This window comes from Pristis pectinata, chromosome 8 (assembly GCF_009764475.1).
Source record: "Pristis pectinata isolate sPriPec2 chromosome 8, sPriPec2.1.pri, whole genome shotgun sequence".
Lineage (NCBI taxonomy): Eukaryota > Metazoa > Chordata > Chondrichthyes > Rhinopristiformes > Pristidae > Pristis > Pristis pectinata.
In genome coordinates this window covers 87,486,135-87,512,613 of record NC_067412.1, presented here as the reverse complement: position 1 = coordinate 87,512,613, position 26,479 = coordinate 87,486,135, and the positions used below count along the sequence as shown (strand labels likewise).

Here is a 26,479-nt window from a genome sequence, read left to right as displayed (position 1 = left end):
GTTTTTCATTTCATAAATGTAAACTTTGCCATTCCTAGGGTTCCTTCACACACACATAATACGTTACCACACAGCAAAATTAATATTGCAACAGTTCTTTCTTGCATCACATCAGCAGAACAAAACCTAAGCTTTGCAGACAATATCTTGGAGCGTGAACTCTCAGAAGTTTCACACACTGACCAGTGCTGGACCAGAACTGCAGAAAAGAAATCCGTTTCATGAGAAAACCTTTTGCTCGCCCTGGAGCAACTTGATCACAACCATCAATTCTGATGAAGTTTCGATTGTTGATTGGATGATCAGCCTCCAGCTGCTTTCATTCTGATTGGCCTGCGCTTCCCCTTCCTCTTGGATACAAGGGCAGCCTACTGATTGGCCAGAGATGACGCGTGAAAGCCAAGTGAAGCAAAGTCTGCGCTGTAATTGGTCAAGGGTCCCCACGGTCCCGCCCTCCATGTGAGGGCCAGGCTGGGCTGTGATTGGGTTACGACGGGTTTGAGTGACAGGTGGTACCTCCTTCCTAAGGAGGTTGTGTCCTGACTTGTACGGAGGAAAGGACCGGCTTTGCGGGACAAAGCCCCGGCTCCAGCGAAAGAAACAGGAGAGGGAGGAAAAGAAGCAACAAGGGGGGGATAAAAACTCAATGCAAAGAAAATGATCATCAGTATCAGCGAGGAAAGCGGCAGGAACCCAGAGAACATGGCAGCGGGGGAATATTTAAACCGCTGTCAGAGGATCTCCAGACAGGTAACCGTGCAAAAAACAATATAGATATGAACAAAAGGACTAGCAGAGTAAACAGCAGCACTAGCAGCTCTCTGTACATGTAGATTGGGCTAGTGACAGGGTAGCCACTAACCACTTCAGCATTCCAATTTAATTCATTATCTCACGTTCATGTGTTCCTGCATATCTTTCATTTGCACCATTGAGTCCGGCGACTTGGGTGAAAAAAAAATCATTGTAACTTGTTTTGTCCGTTATGAATTTGCCTTTTCTTTCTTGTCTTCCCCTTGTTAAGATGTGTCTTTTTCCCCCCCCCAATGCAATATTCCTCTTCACCTACCTCCTTTTAAAAAATATTTTTCATGTTTGTGATTTTCAAATGCAAAGGTACAGTGAAAAAAATAAGGTGCATTTTCCAAGTAAATCGATCTCTCTATTGAATTATGAAGTGAACATTTGATTCACTGGGTTGCAAACTTCGCAAAAATTATTTTGAGAGGGTATTGTAACTGGTTTTGTTCCCTCCTTTACCTCCCCCCCCCCCCATTCGACATTAATTGTGTATAAATTAGTGGAATCTTTCCCATTAAGTGCAACCACGTTCCTCGATTGCATTTTACATTAGGTTAGCCAATTAAAGTATGATTGCAATACATAAAAATAGTCATTCTAAAATTACAGCACTGCAAATTCCACCGCATCAGTGTTAAGTAGTGATCCGAGATAGCAAACATGTCTGTGTTGCTTATTTTAAATATTCTAAGTCATTTTGGTCAGGAGCATGATCCCCATTGTAATGCAACGATCCTTTATGAATCGACTAAAATGCAATCTGTTTGCATCGTCTTTCCGTTTTTTTTCTCTCTTCTTTGCATTTTTTTTCTCTCTTTGCTGTAAAGAAAGCATTTGGCCAACATCGATGCCAATCAAAGTTGTTTTTCTCTTCCAGCCGCGCCCGCAGTGTGTGTTCTGCCAGGGCAGGGGGCGCTCCGGCTAAGGATCTGCTTGTTTACATCATTGCTGGACTTATTCCAGGCTCCTTTGTGATTTCACTTAAAGCTGCAGAGGTCCCCTTTCAACCTGCCAAATTCTGCAATTCAGAATCACCCACTGACAAATACATCTGTATGCAGATTGATCTGTAAAGATGGACAAATAGATCTATTGTTGCAACACAATTGCATTTTTATTGAAAAGAGGAAAAATTCCTGGAATGAAATTATTGACTGCTGAGAAGTGACATCAATGAGACAAAGCCTTATTTTTTTCTCTCTTGCTGCATATTTTAATTTTTGTAATCAGACGAGGAGAAAGAAACATGCATCAGTGATTTAAACCATTCATTAATGTTTGTGGTCTGTATTGTTAAGGTTACTTTTTCTGCAGTTGCTGATACAACAGGCTTTCACCTTGCCTGTTATTCATTTTCTCATCCTTTGTGTGCACACAGTGATAGCTCTCTCAACAGCTTTTTTTGCAAGCTTGTCACAAATGGAATACATAATTTGAAAAAAATATACACTGGCTGTTTTCTTATCGAACTGCATCCCTGAGCTTTAGTATTAGGTCCATTATTAAGGATCCCACCACAGCTCCTGTTCTTTAGTTAAAGGTTTGCTGCTGAAACAAAGCTCTGGTAAAGTACTGAAGCTTCACTGCTTCTTTAGTGGGTCATGCTGATTTATATTACCATGGGTCCAAATTTGGCCTGGACAATCCAGTCTTTTGGCTGAATGATCTAATTTCTAAGATGAAAACATGGCCAGAATTTTGCTTTATTAAGGCATCGCTTCTTTATATATCTTAAAAGTTAGGAGTATTAAAGTTTTCAGTGAACTCTCATCCAAGCAGACATCCATCTACCAGACATCTGTCCAATTTTGGACTCTGTGGAAAATCATTATTGTATTTTATTGTCAAAGCGTTTCAGCAGTCCAGTTTTAGATTAGTTTACAAGAACAAAAGCACCCTGAAGAGAAACAAAACTGGGTAAAGATGAATGAATAATATTTTCTAACTTGGAGTCCATTGTTCCAATGTCAAACCAAGTGCAAGTGTGGTTCTGTTTAAAGGCCCTCTATGGGATTGGGGGAATAAAGTGTCAGATCATAATCTTAATGCAGCGAAGCAAATGCCATCATTAATGGAAATAGCTTTTGCACTTCTTCACTGTAATTGTAATCACAGCATTATTGTTCTTCCACAGTCATTTTAGTTCCCTATCACCATTCTCTTTGCTTTCCTGTGCCTCTTCACTTATTACAGGATTAGTGCCTCTTTTGCAAAATAAATCCAATGTCCAGTTTTCTCCTTAAGGTGCTGACTCATGATGCCTTGTGCTTCTGTGGGCTGCAGACTGTTCTGGTGTATCGCGCAAATGACTATTCTTTATCGGTGAATTTTTAAACTGTTAAGGACATCAAGATCATCCCCTAATCTGGCCCTCACTCAGCATTCATTTATGAAAATGCTCTAGCAGGATCACTAACTGACAGATATCTGACAAACTCTACACTGTTCCCATCTGAAGGGCCCTTGAAATAATTGTTGTGTTCTTATTGCCGGTACAATAAGTAAATCAAATCTGGGTGGCCAGCCTCTGAAGTAAATGTTGAGGTATTGTGGGAGCCTTTGCCACAAGACCATCAAGACTGTAGTCTTAATCGGAGGATTCTAGTCATCACCATCTGTGCTGCTCAAGAGGGTGCTAGCCATGCATTCATTGCTGTACTCAGCTAATAATCCAAATCCAATGCTCCAATTGCATAATCTTATTTGCACACTGAGAATGTTGTCTACTACAATGATGGAGCATTTTCGAAAAACTTGGGTGAGATCTGTTTGTATGCTGGTGTTAGCCTGCTGTGGCAGTAAATACACAAATCAAGTATAATTATTTTCAAACCATTACCCCGTGTTAATCACATTCATCTAATAATAAGTACCATTTATGATAAAGGCAGAATATTACTGTTCAGAGTGAGACTGGATGCTGTAATAAAAAGTTCCAGGTAGACAAGAGGCTGAATAGTCCATGCTCATGCTTGCTGCATAGGAGGCCAATGTGTTTTAAACAGCTTAGCTATACCCACCAATGAGAGAAATTTGCTCCCTGCCAGGAGTAAGGGTAAGGTAGCACCTTGGAACACCAGGCATATTTTCTGGAGGACAAGCCATACTTTTAACAATTTATTATCAAAGAGAAAGCAAAAAACTGATGGACTCTTACAATCAGCTTACCTGGCCAGAGCTGAAGTAGGTAAAATCAAATGAATAACTGTCAGGAGGTGTATAGAGGCATACAAATTACTATCTCAAGGACTTTCAAAGCAGGCCATTAATAAAGGTTTATGGAAAAATGTGGCGGTACATCAATTGTTTTTGAGGGGGTGGAGGGGCTATTGAGAAGAATTGGTGATTGAAAAATGAAGCAGGTTCCAACATGATGAGAAAGGAAGATGGAATGCCTGTTACAGCTTCCAGTTCTGGTAAGTTTTCCTCAGAGTTTTGAGCCACTTATGGTGTAGATTACCATGATATGAACAACATTAGGATGTTATTATTTGTGTAATTAGCATTTTATCTTCATTTCACAAAATTTGGTTGACAAAATTAGTTTGGTGGCTTTAGTGACTTAAAGAATAATCCTCAAATTACAGTCAAAATGTATATATTCATAAGTCATTCATTCATATTTATGCAGATTATTCATATTTCTGAATTCATCAACTACTGAAAACTCATAAGAAAATACTATCATCGGGCAAAAGGAAAAAATGTAAGAGAGGATGGATGCTACTGCCATTTAACCTCTTCAGCACCCAAGGAGCCAGGAAGGGAACATGTTGAGGCATTGTAAGCTTAGTTGCTTGATCTTGTACCCAGCCACCTTACAAAAGATTGGGGCTTCTTGGTACCATGGAATTGTGAAGGGACATGTCAGCCACGGGGGTCAGGAATTTCAGGGACCCTCTGTCGACCTGAGAAATTGAAGGGTGAGGAGCACTGCACAGCTTCAGAGCATTGCAAATGTTTTGAATGTTTTGTAGAACTTATGTGCTATGTAAGTTCACATACACCTGGGCAGCTGATTGTCCACTTTAGTCTATGTCAGATACTCAACAGGGTCCAATTCAGGTCTGCCATGGTTCAGAGCTTCATTTAATTCTCTGATTCAGCATGGCTGGACTGATTCACCATGGGGATCCCACTTTGGATGATGCACAGTTCATTCCCGTTCAGACAGTCTTTGTAGTGATGTTGTCCCTCTCAATGTGAAGCATCAAGTAGTTTACAACAATAATCACACATAAGATAGTAGACCAATGACTTTCTTAATCACTTATGTAAAAATATCAATTATTTACTTTAGCATAAGTCACTAAACCATTTTTATTTTGTTGACATGATTGGATTATTAATGCAGGAAACTGGTAATTAGATCAACTCAAACAGGAAATTCACTGTGGGGATACTGATTTTAAAAATAATTATGCACTGGGACTTCTCTTTGCTTAGTTTGAAAAGACTGTTGATAGTGCCTTTCCCAGCTACCCAGAAGTATTCATTGGTCACACAGACCAGGAAGGTCCCAGGACAAGTGATCTGTGCTGATGTCAAGCAAAGGAACCATCCTCTGCTTCCTAAGACAAAAGAGAAAACGACCGTTTTCATACCTGGCTGTCAGTGGCTGCACACCGGAAGGTGTGTCTATAGTGCGCTCTGTGGTCCTTGAGCCCGCCTGCACTGAGTTGAAGAATGTCCATTTAGGTAAAATCCAAGATGGCAGGCGGTGACTGTGGTGATGTACTGGAGGAAGTGTTAAAATCTTTGAGATGTGGAGGAGTCTTCCTCCACAAAGGAAGTCGCAGTATTGCCATGTGTTGAACAAAATCCTTGTTTGCACAACTTTCATTGCATCCTTCTTTGTTTTTTGTGGCTTGTTTTTTTTTAAAGTCTGCCCTAATGTCTAAATGGTTCCTTGATGCTGGTGTTAAAATGTGGTTCAAACTGCGGACAGTTTTCCAGCAGAGACTACTTGTGCAACCAAAGTGAAAAGTGCACATCCATTGGTGCTGATAGTTGACCTTGATGGAATATGCACTAGTCATCCAAGTAAATAAGGACAACTCTCAATCAAAATTGACACCTGGAAATCCCTGATCTCTTTTCCTCTTTTGTATCAAGCTGATTCCCATTTTGAAAAAAACCAATTTCTGGAGTACATTGGGTCATGGACTTGGTTCCTCACTGCTCTGATATGCACAGAAGTTGGTTTACTGTCAGTATTAACTGGCTATAGAGCATTTTCCATTTGTTTCGTGTGTTGTAGAGCTGTAAGCCAATTGTGCAAAAATAATTGGAGTCCTTAGATGGGTGACTTCATTTTCAAATATCTTTTAGATTTGCATTGAACTTTGTCACTGCAGCTAAATTGTTACATTAATCTCAGTCGCTAAGTCGCACATCATGGCAAATTTATTTTGTTTTGGTCTAAGTGCATGAAAATCCTAAAGTTAGATGCTGCCTGGCCTGCTGAATATTTCATGGGGATTTCTTCTTTATATATGGGGTATGAGGAAGGGTTGGAAAATTTGCAGAAAATGGCAGTTTGCCTTATCTTCAGTAAAGTTGACTCCTTAATCACTGATGTGCCAGAATCTGTTATAATTGCTTAAGTACAAACCTGCTGTTAAGTGCAGCAAACTGTACTAGGACTTGTAAGTGACTGATGCACAGAAAGGATTTTTAAACAGTCTATTTGACCCTTGTGTTCAATTCTTGGGAATCCATTATTGGTAGTAATTTGGTGCAAGAACCAAATGTTGCTCCCAAAAGTCTTTAGCAATGTGAAAAAGGAAACAGCAGGAAATAGGTCTCCCAGTCTCTTGAGCTTGATCTCTCAATTGGTAAGATTGTCGTTGATCTATTACTTCAGTACCATTTTCCTGTAGTAATCCTGTAGGTACTGAGTCTCCACAGCCCTCCTGGATGGTGAATTCTAAAGAATGTTTCTCTGAGTGGAGGGTTTTCTTCTCATTGCTGCTAAGTGCCCATTCCCCCTTATTTTGAGACGGTGATCCTGGATTGAGACACTGCAGTTATGGGAAACATCATCCCGTTCTCTATGCTCTCAAGCCCCATAAGAATTATGTGCATTTCAAGGTGTATTGGCTCTGATACTCAGGACGGTTTGGTCAACCTGATGCCTTAGTGTTGCCAAGTAACGAAGAGAAATCCCAGTTCACTGGCAGCTGCTCAGGATGCCAAGGGATGGGCAATATGTACAGCCTGACTCAGATTTTTAGGCCAAACATGAAAGAAGGGCACCAGAATTTTTTAGACTATGATCTGGCCGAGCTGATGGGGTTAGTGGGAGTACAAGAAATTCGTCAGCATTTCTGCCTTGGGGGGGTGGAGGTGGGGGTTTGGTGGGGGGGGGGGGAGCAGAAATGCTTATAAAGCATTTCTGCAGCCCCCACCCCCCACCCCCAAAACACTACACCAACCTATCCTGCTGGAAACTCCAGAACCAGTCTGCAGGTTTCCCCTCAGCTTTGGAGACACGAGACTGCAGATGCTGGAACCAGTGTAAATGAACGGTCTTGACCTGAAACATCGACTGTCCATCTCCCTCCACAGTTCCTCCAGCAGTTTGTTTTTTTTTTGTTCCCTTAGCATCAGTATAAGCAACCAGTTTACTGGCCTCTAAAATAAGAGCCTCAAGGCTGTTTCCCCCCTCACCCCTGCCTATTGTCACCAGGAGTTTTCCAGTGCCATTACATCCACTTGCTTGTAAGAGAATTGACAGGCCAGGGCAATGCCTCAGTAAGGCAAGAGTGCTATCCAACAAGTTGAGGTCTCCTCGAGGGCATGTGAAGGTACCATTGAAGAACAACAGTGAACTAGTTAGGGTTCCAGCATTCTGCAGTCCCTTGTGTCACCTACAGCATTCCATGAGTCATGTTTTTTCATACCATTTCGCACATTAGCCTGATTTATTAAATTTAATTGTACAACCTGCTGTGGTAGGATTGAACTCAAATCCCAGGTTTGTCAACCAGAATCACAACCACCCGAGTGCTCTCATTACCAAATGCCCTAATGACATATATCTTTGTTTTATTCAATTGCTTTGTCAGTTAATCACTTGACAGTTGGATAAATAGCAATGTCATCATGAGCTTTGCAAATACAAGGAAGTAATTGAAACTGTAATGCCATTTATACACTGATGTGTCCTTGCGTGTTTATGTATCTGGTATCGAATGAAATTGGTGGATTGGGAGTAGACTGATCATGTGCTTAAGTCACCAAGTCTTTGAGACAGGGAATCCTTAACCTGTAAAACATGCATCACTATTCTCCTCCTGTGACAGTATGCCTTTAAATTAAAGAAAGTGGGTCCTTTTTAAGTCTTTCATACACAGGAACAAATGTGTGTCTGCATTGGCCATCTGTGTGTCTCTACTAATCTACTTACCAGAATATGAACTGTATTTGAGAACGATCCTTTTATTATACCTTTGAGTATGAACAAACAGAATCTCTGAACATAAAAATGTGTCACCTGGCCTAAAGCAGAACATTTGAAATAGAATTTGGGTAAAATTAAATAATTAACCTGCATAGTACCTTACTGCACATCAAAGTATTCAATTTGACAAATTTCTTGGATCCACTGCCCATAAGCACACTGAAGATTGTCTTCAGCACAAAAGAATCCTTTCAGGTATCTGGGCTATTTGAACTTGTAGTTGAAAGATTATTTGTAGCCATTGGCTAAGATGCCTGGCATTTGACTATTTGACTTTCAGTACATGTTGCTGTTGTGATAATCTGGTGTATGATACTTCTGTTTGAAGCTGACCAGGCCTGAAGAAGTTAATAACAAGAAACATCTTTCATTGGTAGTAAACAGCTGAGTGTTTGAAAATTATATAAGATTACCTTCAAACTCTGAGCCTGTCTTGGATGTATTGAATAAATATTTTCTAGCATAGACAACCTATGCAATCTGTTAAGGAATCTGCTGAGTTTCCCACATCTGCATTAAGAAGCAGTTTGGGATAAAAGCTCCAGTGCTTTTTCACATAATGGTTCTTGCTGCATCTAAACAGAAAATTTGAAAGTCCAAAGCCGTTGAAGATGTATTCAGTGGGGGGGGGGGTGGAAACATAACTCATCAGAGAAGGATATGGATTGCTTAACCTTGCTGGAGGATGTTAGCATTTGGCAGTGTTAGAATTGGAAATGAATAACTGGAAATTAGTGTTTTGTTCAGTGGATGCACATTGAAATGCTGTCTGTTGATTTGCCTGGTGACTCCTGCATACTGAAACTTCTGAATTCAGTATTAGAAAGGTTTTTTTTTAAATAAGTTGACACTGGTGGCGCTCTGCTATAGAAAATGCAAGGAGGTTAAATTTATTTTTTTTTTGGAATGATAGGGAGTGGTGGTACTACTATTGGCAGGTAGGAGGATGAGGAAAGTGCATGGATGAGTTAAACAATCCAAGCCAGGGATCAAATGGAAGTGGGTGGGATTTCTGGCTGCTGCCCCAACCCACTTCCACTGGATCGGGAATCACTAAACATGCAGGTTGGTGTCCTTGTCGCATCTGTGTCCTATCAGGAGATTGTCCCAGAAGAGTAGGTTAAGACGTGCAATAAGGAACCAGCAATAAAGAGGATAAAGCTAACTTTAGCCGTGGGGATGAAAAAATAAGAAAAGGCTCATTCCTTAAGGATCACCAACAAAATTCCTGCTGTCCCTGCTTTTTGGGCTGTGCTCTTCCAGCAGAAACACATGGGTTTCCCTATTTCTTCCCCACCCCACTTGTCCACCGCAACTGAGATGCAGGGAACTGGATGAGGCACTGATAGCTTAGTTCTTCACTGTGGGAATGAATGTTATTAAGAGTGACGATCTAGCTGCAAGCTTCCATACTGGGTTTCCCTTCTATTCTACCACCATGGCATCCAGCAAAGCCACTGGTCATGGCCATCTGAGCACTGGATTATCTCAACAGTGATATATTGCAATCTAATTCCTGCAATGAGTCAGTTAAAGTGGACTTGAGAGAGTGGTATCTGCAGGGAAGAGAGCTGAAGAAAAAGGAATAATCTGCAGGATTGATGAAGGCAGAATGCATGAAGAAAGATCAGAAGGTTAAGTTGAGCATGTGTGAGTTATTGGATGGGGCTTTGACAATGGTGAGAGCATACTTTGCCATAGTATGTTCCCAGAATTGTCAGGAAAAGAAAATTCTTGACAAAACAATTGCTGGAGAGAGTTGGCTTGTTTTGTAGTGAGAAAAGGTGTAATAACAGGAATTTTGGAGGTGTTGGTATTTTATGAGAAAGATGGTGGTTGCCGATTAAGGAGGTGAGGAATTGATCAAATATTTACCCTTGTGGATGAGGTAAGTGAGCTGAGTCATTGAAAATGGGAGCCCCTACGAAAAGTGGGGAAGGCTACGATTAGGGCCTAGCAGATATGCAGAATAGGTACTAAATAAATAGTCTGAGAGACCATAAGATTGTGTCTGTGGTTGAGATTGGGTAGTGCTAAAAGAAACCACCACTAAAGAGAGCGGACACATTCTGAGGAATGATGTGTGTGATGGTGAGATTATATGGCCATGAATGTGGATGAGGAAGCCGATCAGTGTGTGAAATTGAGGAAGGCAAACAGGGCAAGAATGTCATTGCCCGATGGGCAGTGTGAGTCTTAGTGGAGATTAAAATCACCTTGGGTGTAGAATCCTTCAGAATAAAGGTGGTAGGAAAAGAGAGGCCAACCTTAAAGAATGGTACTGGGATTTGCTGCAAACAGCTATGGTACAAAGAAGGAGAGTCCCAGGAAATTTGGGTGGGTATGAGATGGAGATGTTAAAACCTTCTGCACGCCATCATAGCTAGCAGCAGTACATTCTGGTCCTTCGAATGTGCTGCAACCAGTCATCTGTTGAAGAAACTGAAGTTGTGAATGGCAGCTTACTGGAAAAGGATTACTGGCTTTGGAGAAAAGGTTCTTGCACCCTCTGTTTGGTACTTGATTGGTGCATTTTCTGAAGCTCCCACCTCAGCAGCTGAAACGATAAGCTTTGGGTTAGAAATTTGCTTGGGCATTGACACCAAATCTGCACAATCCAATCAACTGCGTGTTAAACTTGCTGCCTGAGATTTTAATTTTATTGACTCCAGTGGAATTAAATTTCAGAGGCTCCTGATACAACCAGACCTGTTTTGCCAGAGACCAATTTCTCACCCCCCAGGATGATGCTGACAGAGTCACACAATCTGGTGAATTGTTCACCATAACTTTTAAGATGAATTGCTTTTACTTGTTTGTCACGTTTTGAAAGCTCCGAAGCACACTTGCCATTTGTTTAATATCAACAAGTGGCTGAACCTCTGGTGTAGAGGGATATGTTTAACAGGATTGTTAATTCTAAGGTGACGCACTTCATAATGGGAAATGGAAATCACAGTGATTGGTGTGCCAGAAGTGGTAATCTAATATGTGAGCCAAGAAGTTCACTGTATTCCCAAGATGCTATTAATGGTTGGCACTATGCCTCACACGTTAAAGGGACCAGGAGGGGCAGGGATTCATTTGTTTCATCTGTAGATAATCTGTATTCTAATGTGCTTGTGAGGATGATGCTTCTCATTGTATTTTACCAGGTTTCTATGCTGGTGAGCTGTGCAGTGTTAGCTTACTGAATAAGTAATATCCTTGCCTTGACTTGCATCCAAACCTTGGGTTACTGGTGTTTCTCTCCATTCCATTCAAGCAGAAAGCTACTTGCATTGGGGTCTCTCTCAAGAAACCACTCAATTGGGACAATTCATATATCAGCTACAAAAAGAAAAGAAACTGTAGTATTTAAGAACAGAAGACAAAGAGTATGAAAATAGACCATTTGGTCAGTCCATGAAGTCAATTGTTCATAAGGTCATGTAAACATTTATCATGAATGAAGAAAGAAAATATATGTAATACAGTGTACCATATCCCCAGCTATAGCTGGAGACAGATTACGTTGTCCAACTGTTTTTTTTAGTTCTGCAAAGGATGTATACTGTTTCCTACATTACAACAGTGAGGACACTTTAAATGTAATTCATTTGGTGTGTAGTGCTTCTGAATGACGTGAGATTATGAATGGCACTCTATAAATGTCAATTCTTTCTTGCATTACCCTATTATCTTAAGTCTGTATACTGCATACAGTATTTACTGAATGGAGGGACTCCATATTACTTCATTGGTCATTATTAATGATGGTCCAAATAAACTTACCACTGCCTGTGTGAGTGATGTGCACCCAAGTCTGCCAACTGTCTGTCTGAAATCAGTTTTCAAAATTAACTTTTGAAGAAAAAAACTTTATAGAAACTGGTTAGACTTAATTCTGGTACGTGCATTAAATACTTAAAGGGGGTATATGTAGATTGAAATTTTTGCAGCTTATTCCTAGGTTTCATTAAATTACAATCTGAGCAACTTTTGTGATTTGACTCAGTTTTGACTTGTGGGTATCTGCAATTTCGGAACCCTTCAACGCATTCTTATAAATAGAATATTTCATTTGCAAAACTCTGAATTAACTATCTCAAAATTCTCCCAACATTTCCAGGACCTGCCACAGACCTGTTTGCATCAATAATTCATCCTGGCATCATCCAGCTTTAAATACAATCTCTGGACAAAGCCCAAGTTTGAAAGGGTAGCAGAGAAAGGAGGTGAATGACGAGGGCCATGAACTCTGAGCCTCTATCCTTTGAAATATCTTGACATTCCAGCATTTAGAAGGGCTGTGTGTGATTTCAATCAGCAGATCACTGAAAATGGCTTCTGGGTAAATAAACTGCTTTGCATAATTCTTAAAGCTAGCATGTATATTCAAAACTGTCAGTGGTTTTGTATTCTAAACCAGTGAACAAGTGGCAGGTTCAATGCTCTCAGCCACAGCAGTGGAATATGTAGACAAGCCACAGATTGTTTTTGAGATGATATTCTTTTTGCCCAAGAGCAGCTTCTATTGGAATGAGGAATGGCAGAAAATGAATGGTTCATTAAATCATTAAAATGTTACAGGGAAAGGAATCTGGGAAAAATGCTGGGGAAGGCCATGAGTGGTGGAGAAGCACTCTCCCAAACTTGCGCTTTCCCCTGATAGCATCACTATTGTATAGAAAAAGTCATGATACCAAAAAATATTGTGCACAATAATGGCAATCTGAATGCACAACATACCCATCCAGTGAGCGGCTGAGGTACAGGTTGAATATGTGACTCTGTATACTTTGGAATTTCTGTTGTAGACCTGGATTGTCTAAGAGAGTTTAACCCAACAATGAGAGCAAAAGAAGTTAGGCCACTTCTTCATAAAAGGAACATATTTTAAAACAAAGCAAATAAGAGAGACAAATTGCTATTATGTGCTCTGTAATGGCCTTTTGTCCAATCATTGAATGCACACAGTCTGTTTCCCAGGAAAAGGGAACCAAAAACTAGACTGCATAGGTTTAAGGTCAGAGGGGAAAGATTTAAAAGGGACCTGAGGGGCAACTTCTTCACGCAGAGAGTGATGCATAGATGGTACGAGCTGCCAGAGAAAGTAGTTGAGGTGGATATAATAATAATGTTTAAAAGACATTTGGATAAGTACATGGACAGGAAAGGTTTAGAGGGATACAGGTTCAACTGTGGGCACATGGGACTAACTTGGGTGGGCACCTTGTCGGCATGGGTGAGTTGAGCAGAAGGGCCTGTTTCCATGCTGTATTACTCTGTGACAATCTATTTAATTACCAGAGAAAAGGCCTTGCCAAGTTTCTCCAAACCCTTCCAAATACTTGTCTCACCTTGCACCCTGTGTCATTGATCCACATGTGCATAGCCTCTGCAGCTCAAGGACTGATGTAGTATTTGGTTATCTCTTCTACACTTATCCTTGCAGTTATCAATCTCGCACGTTAAGAATATTTACTTAGCTCTTTTTTAAAATGTACATACCAACATATTATCAGCTTTTTTTTATCAGAGAGCCTGTGCAATATTCATTACTCTGTGGGGAAGATGCAACTTCTCTCTAGCCTTGTTGAGAATTTTTAATTTTGTCTTGATGTCTTTCTGTTCTTCATTTAACAGGCATACTTCTCCTAAGCAACGTGGGTCCTGGTTTAATTCCTTTATTGGGTCCGTGTATTCTTTTGCAGTAGGGTCGATCTTAGCAGAACTTTCTATTCTAAGCTATAAGTCATTGATGTGAGAAGACATACCATTGTACCGATGGGAAATTATCCAACCTAGATCCTGAAGCAACCAATTCAAGTCATTGTATTGGGTACCAAGAGGTTTCCTCGCCAGATATTTCTGATACCATTTATTACCATATTCTTAAGCAGCTTTCTCAGGTTGTTACTTACATATACAATTTTATCTCTGGATTTTCTGGTTGATCCTCCCCACCTGCCAGTTTCTCCTGCAGCTGTGGATATGCTGACATATCCCAATGTGGGTCTTCAGTAGCGGCACCCTAGTTATACATTGACTGATTTTGTTGGTGACTTTGGGAAGAATATCTCAAGCTTAAGCAACCATCTCAATTGCTGACCTGTTGATAAAAATGACTCAGAACTTAGTTCTGTTGCAGTTTGGACTCCACTGTACCAGTGGCGGGTCTTCGTGTATCAATTTGTAACCCGCAAACCTCTCCCTTCAGAAATCCCTCACTGAACCATGATTTGTTGTAGCATGTAATTGTTTCAGAGGCTGGTTTATTGATTGATAGCTGGCACAATTCTTGCGGATCTTTCTGTGTTCCCATCAATCCCTCTCCTGTGACTTGGCTCCCCCCCCCCCCCCCCCCCCCCCCCCTCCCCCCCCCCCCCCCCCCCCCCCCCCCCCCCAGTTATGGCTGCACCTTGTTTTCCTGCCTCCCTACAACCTGCGAGCTTGGTTTTTGCAGTGATTTAATTGGTGCTTACTGCTTCCGTAGAAGTTAATCAATAACAGAAGCTGACTGAGAAAGAATTGTCAGTTCTAATTCTTATCATTAAAGTGATTGTGGGAAGCTGAAAAAGGACCCATTGCTTCTCCATTCTTCCCATTGGACTCCGTTCCCTTTTTACTCTCTTGAAGTGCCCTCTTTTTCACCTTCCCCTCATCGTGGTTTTCTGTCCTCTCCCTTTCTCTTTCCCTTTCTCTACATTTCTCTTCCTTTCTGTTCAGCCCAGGTACTCTGCAGAGAATAATATCAGCTGGCAGTCAGGTCCCATCTCGGAAGCGGGTTCAGTGATGCTGGCCCATGTTGCAATAAGAATCTTGGGAGGTTCAACAAATATGAAGATTAACATCCCTGAATGTGTCAACAAAGTTGCTTCTGCAGTTTTACAGAGGCTACTCTGAACTGTCAATGATTAGAACATTTTTTCTTTTAGTGTAAATTTTGTGTATGGATACTTAGTCTATTTTTGTTGTGGGGCTGAGATTACACTGCAGCTATGTTGAGAATTAATGACTTTGTTTTTGCCTGATTTTAATCAGCAGTGGACTCCTGGGAACTGCATCATAGAAGTGCTAATTACTGCTCATAATCCAAAATCTGCAGTAAATGGAAAATAAGTGCTACAGAGGATTAAACACACTTTGTTTCTCCCAACCCGCTCCATCCTTCAAGCACATTACACACATCTTTGCGTCGACATTAAAATCTGAGATCATCCTCTCGCCAAATCTCCCAAATTACCATTCCACCTGCTTGGTCTTGAACAGTTTGTTTACTTTTTTTTTGCAAATGAATGTGTATGGAAGTATTCCAATATCCGCACGTGCAGTTTTCAGCAGGGGCTGGGTCAGCAGATAGAGATCAAGAGTGGGAATTCTCGGAGTCTTTTTTCCTTTTAGCTATTCTGAGCAACCCAAACAAAGATCTCTGCATTTTGCTGCTTTTCCTGAAGTTGGTGTCCACATTGTCTTGTGATTCCATAGCAGACCTCCAGTATTCCCTTGTTTTACACTAGCCTACCTGATGTGACATGGCAGTTTGACTATGTAGATCATTATGGGCATGCTGTCTTTAGCAGGAGCCACTGTGTAGAATGGGAGAACATCCTGTTCCTTGCCCGTGCACTCTCACACCAACTAGCACTTGGTTGGGTCAATTAGCTAAGCTGGGGTTCCAGCGTAAAGTTGCTCAAAGTATTGCTACAACAGTTTCCAATTAATCTAGAGGAGTTTAGTAAAGAAGACAAAAGCAAAGATGTGCCGCTGAGGCTCTATAAAGGGTTGGTCAGACTACATTTGGAATATTGTGAGCATTATGGGCCCTGTATCTTAGAAGAGATGTGCTGACCCTGGAGAGAGTGCAGGGGAGGTTCACAAGAATGATCTCGGGAATGAAAGGCCTAATGTATGAGGAGCGTTTGATGGGTCTGGGCCTGTACTCGCTGGAGTTCAGAAGGATGAGGGAGGGATCTCATGGAAACTTGCTGAATACTGAAAGGTCTGGATAGATTAGACGTGGAGAGGATGTTCCCATTAGTAAGAGAGTCCAGGATCCAAGGGCAGAATAAAGGGACATCCTTTTAAAACTGAGATGAGAAGGAATTTCTTCCACCAGATGGTGGTGAATCTGTGGAATTCATGGCCACAGAGGGCTGTGGAGGCCATTGGGTGTATTTAAGGCAGAGACTGATAGGTGTTTGATTAGTAAAGGGTTAGGGGTTATGAGGAGAAGGCAATAGAATGGGTTGAAAAAAGTCAGCCATGATTGAATAGCGGAGCAGACTCGATGGGCTGATTGGCCTAATTCTTCTCCTATATCTTATGGTCAGAATTGGCCTGTGATTGGGTTAAGGACTTCCATCAATATGTAATTCCACAGCCCTAGAGGGGATTGGTGCTCATGGACTGGGATTGGAACAAGCTGTCAATGGCTAAAGAATCCACTGTTTGGATATGTGTGTTGCTGGTGTGTTCAGCATTTACAGGGAGCTGCAATGTATTTGATGGGTGAATGGAAGAGCAAATCTGTAATTAAGGAGGAGAAGAATTGGTAACCTTAGATGTGAGGTAACTGACAGGAGAATCTGAGACAAAACAAGGCAAAACAGGGTTTCCATAGGGAGGTGTGATCCAGAATTGGAAGCTGATCCAATGTTAATTTTCAAAAGGGAATTGGATTGAGCATCTGAAAAGGAAAATTTAAATGGTCTTGGGCATGTACAGGCAGTTCCCATGTTACGAATGCCCGACTTACTGACACCCGTGCACATGAACGAGTTCCAACAATATTATTAAATTCCAAAGTCCAACATATGTGCATACATTTGTTCCTGCAAATGGCAGAACTAGTTTCCTCTCTCTCCACTTCTAGTAATTGTTCTTTCTTATCAGCCTTGTGTGCTTTTCTTTCTAAAGTAATGCTTTTGAAGGCATTCTTTACAATACTCTGGAGGTATGATGACCGTATCGAGTTGACTTCTGTATTTCTGTAAAAACAGAACCTGTTCTTTACCCAAGGAAGGCATGTAGATTCCTTGGCACATGGAAAGAAAATGTCACCGCTTATGGTATATATCCTTTTCCAATTTTCCTACACTGCAGTTCAATGCAGATTAATCCACCACCTATCATTTGTGTCTGAGCTGCTAGAGTTTCCTTCCCACAGTCTTTCACCGTGGTTATCATCAGAAAACTTCAGCATTGTTCTCAATTCCAAGGTTGAGTCAAAAATTATCATCCTCTCCTTCCCGAATTGTTCTGCAATTGAACAGCCTCTGTCATGTGATCACATTTCCCTTAATGCCAGATTATGCATTTTGCAGCACGTGGTCACTGTGGTGGGAAGAACCAGGCACTACATTAATGCCTCACCAAAGTTAAAGCAGGAGAACACTCGTAGCTCTCTTATCCTTCAGTCAGGCAACCTGAGGTGAATCATCATCAACACCAATGCCATGCCATTCATGACTTTGTCATTCTGCTGTTGAAAGCATTGAACTCCAGCAAGTTGTGCTGTGTGCATTAGGTCGGATTTTATTTTTCCATGAATTATCTACTACATTTTTTTTTCTTCAAGCAACCCCTCTGGGTCGAGGATGACTCATTTCCACTCTGGTTCTTTGGGTTCTGAGGTGGCTGAAGGGTCCCATATATGCTCTGCGGACTCTGCTGCCAGTGGGACAGGTGGGTGGGTTGTTTGGGAGGTGGTGCACTCCTTTTGCTGTTAGTGCGTGAGCTTCACACACTCCTGGTATAGACACAAAGTGCCAAGCACCTTCCTGGGTACTCTTCAATTTTGAGCAATCATGGTCATTGCACGGCATTGTAGTTTGCTGCAGGAGATCCGTCCTGTCTGGATCTGTGGCAGCCACAACTCACCACTATCTTTCCAGCCAAAGTATCTCCATTTTCCAGTGACTGATTTGCCCAAAACTGCTCAATCCAAAGAACTTTGAACAAAAATCCATTTTAGGGGTGGGGGAGAGTTGAGAAGGATCATTGTTAGAAACCAACACACCAGGGTTAGCATGTCATGGTCATTCCGATCCATTACTTGAAATGGGGAGCAGTGAAATTCTGAGGACTTAATGAAGCTCAGCAAGTAAAAGCATATGTGTGGTCCATTTGGCTTGATCTAAACCAAAGTAGATTTGTTTCTAAATGTTTTGGGATTGGAATCTTATGAGCAAAAGATTGCTGGGTAGAAATAACAACAGAAAATCATGAGGTTGAAGCTATTTTTTAACTTGCCTTCCACGTTGTCTGAAAATAAATGGTTAAAAACTGTTAATGATCAGCAGGAGTTTAGGCAGGGCCTAAACTTGGGATGGGAGCTGATGGGTAATCCAATCTGGCATCAGCTGTCCTCAGTGATGGATGAGGCTTCCCACGGGTGAGCAGCTGTTGTGCCTGTCAACAGCACAGCCGGTGTGTGGAGTTGGTCACGTTTCAGTGCTGGTGAGGTTTGGCAGTGGTTGAATAGGATGTCAGATGAACCTGTTAACCCTTCTTTCATTGAAAGAATGCTAGTTTATGACTGTTGGTAATTGACCTAAGAAACTTTTAAGTATGCTGCCCTCCTACTTGCTAGTAATACAGACATTTAAGTTTTCCCACTTATTGAATGATGTTCTTTTTATCCAGTCAGAGGTTCTGAGCTAGGCCAGCATTTTATACCCATCCCTAATTGAACTGAGACTACTTCATAAGTAAGTTGCTGTGGTCTGGAGTCACATAGACTAGATGAAAGCTCCAGATCTCCTTCCCCAAAAGGCATCAGTGAACCAGTTGTTTCAGGGTCACCACTGTAGAGATTTATTCTTGAGTGTATTGAATCAACTGAATATAATTGTTTTTGAGATGACATTCAGGCCATTAGAGGTTTACTTCATGCAACTTGTTTGTTAAACAGAAACTAGTGCAGAACCATCCTCGATATATTTACCAAGACTTATGCAGAACCTTCTGCCATACTGAAAGCCAGTGTCTAAGGTCAGTGACTTCAGCTCCCAGGACTTCAGGTTGCAGCATGATCCCTGACCAGTTTTACTTTCTCTCAGTCAGGCCAGCATGGAGGCAGTGCCATTGGCTATCAGAAGGGACAGCTAGCCAGGACTGCACACAGCAATCCCTACTGAAAGTGCTCATTTACAGATGCTCTGCTCTTGTCAGGACATCATGCTTGTGTCAACACTCAATAACCATCTCTCTTCTATTCACAAAATATAACCTGCCTTGATATGTTTCCAATGTATAGAAGAGTAACTTGGCATTTTGGGAAGACAGAATGGAACAGATGGGAAGGATAATCAACTAAAACCACTGTTGACAGGAAGTTTTTAAGAGGCATATAAAGGAAAGATAGCTAAGGTAGTTTAGTGGTTTTAGACAAACCTTTGTCCTGCAAAGTTTTGCTGTGGAGCAGCTTGTTCCATAGGTCACTGAATCTCTGTAATAAGGACCTCCTGAGATCTATCCTAGTTCTATGCTTGCGTAATTTATACTCGTGTGTCCTGATCCTTTCTAACCTATCTAACTCAAATAGTCTATCCACATGGACCAAATCTAATCACTTCACTATATAAAGACCTCATTCAAATCTCTATTTGGTCTGTTTTGTTAGAATAATAAGACAAATGTCCAAACCTATTCTGATAACCAGGCACTAAAACTGGGCCTAGAAATTCTAATAAATCTAACGGGGTGCACTGGATTGGCTTTACACTGAGGCACCAACTCTGACTTGACCCTGTGCACTTCGATTGTACTTGAGACCCATTGCAAAGTCAGGCTTGGAAGGGCCACTGCCATGAAAGAAAAACAAAATAAAAGCTGCAGGCATTGGAAGTCTGAAATAAAGACAGAAAATGCTAGAAATACCCAGCAGACCAGGCAGCATCTGTGGAAGGAGAAATAGAGGTACCTGAAATGTTCACTGAAGAATAATGGATAATAATTGAGATTTGAGTTACAGGCTAGAGTCTACATGAATTCTTCAGTTGGCATAAGTGTTGGACAATGGATAGCAGTGCTTGATTTCTTTTAGGGGTGTACTGGTACAGTGTTTGTTACTGGACTAGCAATCTAAAGCCTGAACTAATAATTCAGAGGCATGAGTTCAAAACCCACCATGGCAGCTGGGTGATTTAAATCCCATTAATTAAATAGATTCTATTTATTTATGGTGACCATGAAACCACAGTAATTTATGGTCAAAACCCAGATGGTTCACCAGTGTCTGTTAGGGAAAAGAAATCTCTTGTCCTTAATCAGTCTGGACTCCATGTGGCTCCAGGGCCAAAACAATGGAGTTTACTCTTCATTTGCCTTCTGAAGTGACCCAGCAAGCCAATGTATTCAAGGATAATTAGGAAAGTACAATGAAGGCTGGTTTTGGCACCCCCATGATCTGTGAAGGAATAATGAAAACAACAACTTTGTCCTTCAGAGTTGTTTTCAGTGGTCTACAATCTCTTCTTGAGAGAGTTTTGTTTAACATCTCATCCAAAGGAGAAAACTGGAGTGTTAGTGTTAATTTTTGTGTTCGAGTGGGACTAGAGCCCACAACCTTCTGATTCTTGGGCAAGAGTACTACAGACCGAGCCACAGCTGACACTTTCATTAAAGTGAATGTTGTGCTATAGTGTGTAATGTTGACTACTGTTCCAAGAATGAGAAGTATTTGGATATGAGCCTAGAACAAGCCTGTGTGGTGGTTGCAGAGCAGATCGTTACTTTCAAGGAAACTTGGGGGGTTGGCCTTGAGAATTGAACCAAGTCTTGCTTTTGGCATGTACGGGGTTGACTAGTGCTCCTTAAGTGGACAGTGTTTAAGTTGTATTATTATACAAGGCTTTTAACGAGCATGTTGTGTTACATGGTCATCTTTTCACAGAAGGCATTGAATTCCAGTGAAATCTAACAGATGCATGAAATTTTCAAATTGCATCCCATGTTGGTCTGGACCAGATCCTGGTATCTGTTCACACATACTTCTTTAATTGCTTTGGCAGACTGACTTACATTGGGCGATTCAAGGCTTTATTTAAAGGGCTTTGCTACTTTTACTTTGCAGTGAGCCAAATCTATCATGTAATTCATGTGCCCTCCATCCATACAAACTATTGGCCCAAACCCCCTTCTCTCCAACCTCCCCGTGAAGCTGAAGCTGAGTTGGTAGCGCTGTTTCGTCTTGAATCAGAAGGCTGTGGGACCAAGCCTGACTTTAGGAGATCTGAGCCTGTGAACCAGACTGACACTTCAGTGCTATTCTGCAGGAGGATCAACCTGTCAATGATGCCATACTTGGATGAGACATTAAAGCAATGCTTTATCTACTGTCTCAGATGAATATAAAATAACCCAAAGCAGTCTTAAAAGAAGATCAGGGGAGTTGGTATACTGGCGAATATTGATCCCTCAAGCAGGAATATTTAAAAGAAATAAACATCTAGTGAATTTGCATTTGTGGCAGCTTGCTGAGCCTAATTTGGCTACCACATTTCCTACATGACTTACTTTACTCCATAAAATACTGTTTTGGTTGTAAAGTCCTTCAGGATATTCAAATGCTATGAAAGGCACAACAAAAATGCAGTACTTTCTGCCTTTTAACAGGCAAGGACATTCCAATCCTCCTCTTTCACCCACTCTAGGAATATTTTTTTTGCAAGTATTTGGGATGAGATAACAGTTCTATTGTTTTCAATAGCCCTTGTTAATGGTGTCTTGTCTAACCTTGGTTCATGCTTAGGAAATGTTTGGAGCTCTCCTGCTTGAATCTGTAGATATCCACTCTGTTAAAGATGTTGGGTGTTGACAATCTTCTTCTTAAAACCTTTCCTTTCAATGGAGCATGACCCCCATAATTTGTCTGAACAAAAGTAAATCCTGACGTATGACCACAGGGTCTCATTCATCAAGGGCAGATTAAAAATCGAGACACAAGAGACTACAAATATTGGAATCTGGAGCGAAAAATGAGCTGCTGGAAGAACTTGGTGTGTCAGGCAGCACCTGTAGAAGGAAATGGACAGGCAATGTTTTGGTATTTAAAATGAACGAGCAAGGAATGAGCACAAAATATTCCTCCAGCAACTCCAGGAAAACTTAACTACCTATTTGGTGTTTATTTAGCAGAGGACAAGGGCAAAGAATTTTCTTTGTGAAAGAAAGAGTTAATATTTTTTCTTGGGTACGAGGAAAGTGAATTTTAATGTTTAAATAGAACTCCTTGATACAGGAAACCAAATAAGGTTTCCTCTCAAACTGTAAAAGGCAAAAGAAAGCTGTCAGCTGCAGTCGCTATACAAGGCTTTGAATCGTTTTGCGCTGACATGCGGTAAATGTAACGATCCAAAGTTCCTCTTTGTTCCACCTTTTGTACCGTTGCTTTAAGCCAACCAATGTGATGCATTGCACAGAGCAAGATGTTACCAGCCCTCTTGAGATTATCACACTAGCTTTGCAACTTGGATGGAAGAAGTCTTGCAGCGACGTTTTAAAGAAACGTTAAATTTACCTTTGTGCTCTTTAAGGTAGGAGATGTCAGTGCTAAGGAACGGAACACTTTGGCATTTCAGGCACCTCGTGTCAGCATTAAGAAGCCCATTGTCAGTTCTGACCTACCTCAATGAACAAAGTGCAGAAACATCTTCCCAAGCCTCCACGTATGAGATTGGCATTTGCATACAATGAGCTCAATATGTATTTGAGTTCCTTTGAAAAAAGGCTCACACCTTCCCCAGCCTGCAACTGTTCCAGTGGGTTGTAGCCCAAATTCTAGGCCAGATATTTTTGTTTGAAACAAATTTGCAATCCCACTTGAAGCTATTGAGCGAATATCTTTATTTTTCCTGCTGCTATTGTGTGGAATGCAATGTGTTATTCAAATGCTGAGAGACAGGATCTTTGTGGACCTAGCTGTGCCAACACTTACTTGGAGGATCTTGTTGTTGACTTTGGGTTGAAAAAATTGGAAAGAGTTTCTCAGTACTGGCTGCTTGAGAATATGGTTGTGATTTTTGAGTAGGCAGGTGACTGAGCAATTCACGGTGTGTGCATGTGGGGCGGAGTACTCGGAGGACAGCAGGTCTTCAGGATGTACTGATTATGCTGGGTTCGACGTGAATGGTCCTCGGTCTACCTCTGCAAAGAGACTGCAGGGACCTTCTGGTTAAAAGAAGTGACATTGTCCTGAATAATGATCTTACAAAATGCTGCGCAGTGTTTAGAAACACCTGCAGGTGCCAGAATAACATATTTTCATTGCTGGGTTCATATTGCCGGTTATTTCAAGTGTTCTAGTGACCAGTTCCTCCATGGACCTCTCGTTGGGCTTACAGTTTTAAAAAATACATAAGTATAAGACTTGGAAATGCATAGTATTCTTTACTGGGGCTAATGGAGTGCATTCCTCCTTGGGGCTATGGAAAGCCACGATATTGCATCTGAAATCTGCAAAACAGGCCCACATTTCTTCTTTAAAAAGTCATTTGTTTTATTCCAAGCTAAGTGATGTTTGACCATTAACCATTAATTTAACCGTTCAATTGTGGCCAATATATATCACACTCTGTGTTCTGCCCCTTTCCCTTTCGTAATCTTTGTATGGCTATGCCTTGGCCGTTCTGTTTCTCTACCATCCACCCTTCTATCCCTGATCATATTTCACCATTTTTTCTGCAGCTCATACTTTCATCTCACTGTTTTGCTCTGCTAATTTATTTATTTCACTAGTGCTGCTTCCCTAGACTTTTTTTTCCTGTTTTCTGTGTCTCCTGTTTCTCCTATGCTTCCAACTTTCATCTCCTTTGTTTCTGTAGACTTCATTCCCACTCTTTTCTCTGGTTGATTTCCAGGCCTCCTCTCTGCTAGGCCTCGCTATAGTGCGATATGTTGGTTAGAGTAAGGAACACAGTGAAACTCCAATGATCTGCTGCCCAGGATCTGGCTCACCAGACGTTTGCCGCGCTCTGTCCGCTCATGACCCTGGTTCACATGCTCCCTTTAAACTAACTGAAGCCTTGTTTCCAATCTCCCTTTTAAATGTAACAGATTCCCTAGAAAACGTATTATCTTAGGGAACTTTTTTTTAGAAAAAGTGATTTAAAAAGTGTGTTGGAATATTATTAGAATTGCATCCAGTGGTTGTGGAAAATCTCACTGTGGTTTGAATGGCACTTCCAAGTCCTAGGCATGTTGGATTAACAGAGTTTTACTGTACTCTGGTAGATTATCACTCCAGTGCTGTGTTGACATGGCCTAGATTCGAGCAGCACGACTGTTCCACATTTCACTCGGCAGACGCTTATTTGTAGCGCTCTATCGCATGAGCTGGGTGTGCTTTTCTCCGCCCTTTGGTTATTTTAAAACTCACTCGTCAGCCTCGTGTTTATAGTCAGGGCTTCTTGGAGCCAGAAACTTCCCTTGCCTGATCCACAGTCATTGGACTACTTTGTATGGTTGTAGGTGCTGCCTCACTCATAGTTCCATGGGCAGGTCCTACCCTGCATTACATCACCCCATTAACCACTAACCTGGTGAGTGTTGGTTGCTGATTCAGTCATGGAGGCTATGCTGAGTCTGCTGTTTGAGAAGTGACTTTACAGCCAACAACAATAGCTTTGAATTGTGTCAAGTTTTTGCAAAGTATCTCAAGGTCTTGTTTTTTTTTAAAAGAGCTGTAACCAGACACTATTTGACCCTGTCATATGGAGATATTAGGGCCAGAGATCAGATGCTGCTTGAAAGAGATTTTTCAAGAAGATTTCACTGTGCCTTCAAGCTTTTTGCCTGTTATCCAAAATCTGTTCTCTGAGGTATTCACATCAAAATGCTACCTAAGATGCCCCTTCAGACTGAGCTTGGAGTTTAATCTCGCTCATACTCAATACCTTCAAAATCACTTAAGTCCTAAAGTCATACAGCACTGAAACAGGCCCTTCAGTCTGAGTTCCTGCTGATATCAAGTATCCATTTATCCTTGTACCATTTTATTCTCCCCCTATTCCTATTAACTCCCACCAGATTCTACCACTCACCTGCACACATGGTGCAATTTTCAGTGGCCAATTAACCTATCAATCTGCAGGTTTTTGGGATGTGGAAGGAAACTGGAGTACCCGGAGGAAACTTGTGCAGTTATAGGAAGAACGTGCAAACTTCACACACAAAGTTTGGCGGGCAGAATTGAACCCAGGTCACCAAAGATGTTATGCAACAGCTCTGCTATCTAGGCTGCTGTTCCACAGTCTTGTCTTTTGTCCCAGAATCTCCAGATACTTTTTCTTTTGAAAACTGGCTGCTAAAGTGTAAGAAGCAGGACTAAGGAGTCACAAGGCAGCAGTGTTATTAAATAAACTCATAGCTCAACAGCAGCATTCTGTATATTTCCAGATTTCTGCATTCCCTGTTATTACCCAAAAATGCATCAGTCTTGGTGTGAGTATTGTTGTCAACAGAACATTCTCAGGCTCAAAAATTTGACCGACTCACGGCAGTTTGAAGAAGTTTCTTCTCCTCTCAGTCCTAAGTGGCTAACCTGTTATCCTGAGACTGTGCCACCCAGCTCTGGATTCCTGAGTCATATGTCTTGATGAGGTCATCTATCCTTCTAAACTCCAGAGGAAAGAGACCTACTCATTTTTTCCTTGTAACCCCTTGAGGATCAGATCAGTGAAGCTGTTCTGCAACAACTTGAATCAAAGAACATCCTTCCTTGAAATTCTGATTTTTTTTTTTCCAAATAAGTTCTGGGAAAACTGGCTTTTTGTTAAAAAGAAAGTGTTAGATTTGTTTTGAGTATTTTGCAGAGGTGCCGAGACCAAATTTGCACATGGTACAGGAGGTGTGGGTGCACCCAACAACGCTGTACGGTTTTCAACACAATAAACACAATACTTTTTTGCCGTGCTATTTGTTTGCTGCATCTGGTGTCCTGATTCTCTCTTGATTTGTTTCCTATTCCTTTTCAAACTGTGGCAGCACCCTTACAATAGGCCTTGAACTTTTAACTTCTAAATATGTAAAAGTACTAATTGGAAATTGATGATTGACCTACATTCTTGCTTGCTGGATGTGAATGGGAGCTTGAATTATTGCATCAATCGAATGTTTAGTAACAAGTTTCCTGGTTCTCTTCCAGGAACGGGCGAACAGAGTCCCTCGACCGTGCAGTAATGGACAAAATGCATTGATACCAGAGCATGAGGTAATGTTGAAATTAAT

General features: G+C 41.3%; 1 protein-coding gene across 2 annotated transcripts in view; it reads left to right on the top strand.

Moving 5' to 3' along the window:
• The first annotated feature begins 544 nt into the window (after positions 1-544).
• LOC127573053 (sestrin-1-like) overlaps positions 545-26,479 on the top strand; it is a 38,075-nt gene continuing 12,140 nt past the window's right edge. The window contains exons 1-2 of one of the 2 annotated variants that reach the window (XM_052020850.1): positions 545-750; positions 26,397-26,462. In XM_052020850.1, coding sequence (XP_051876810.1) covers positions 658-750; positions 26,397-26,462 — 159 coding nt within the window. In that variant the 5' untranslated portion in view covers positions 545-657. Of the gene's footprint in view, positions 751-12,451; positions 12,600-26,396; positions 26,463-26,479 lie in introns of those variants that run through there. The other variant, XM_052020851.1, reaches the window with a different exon arrangement.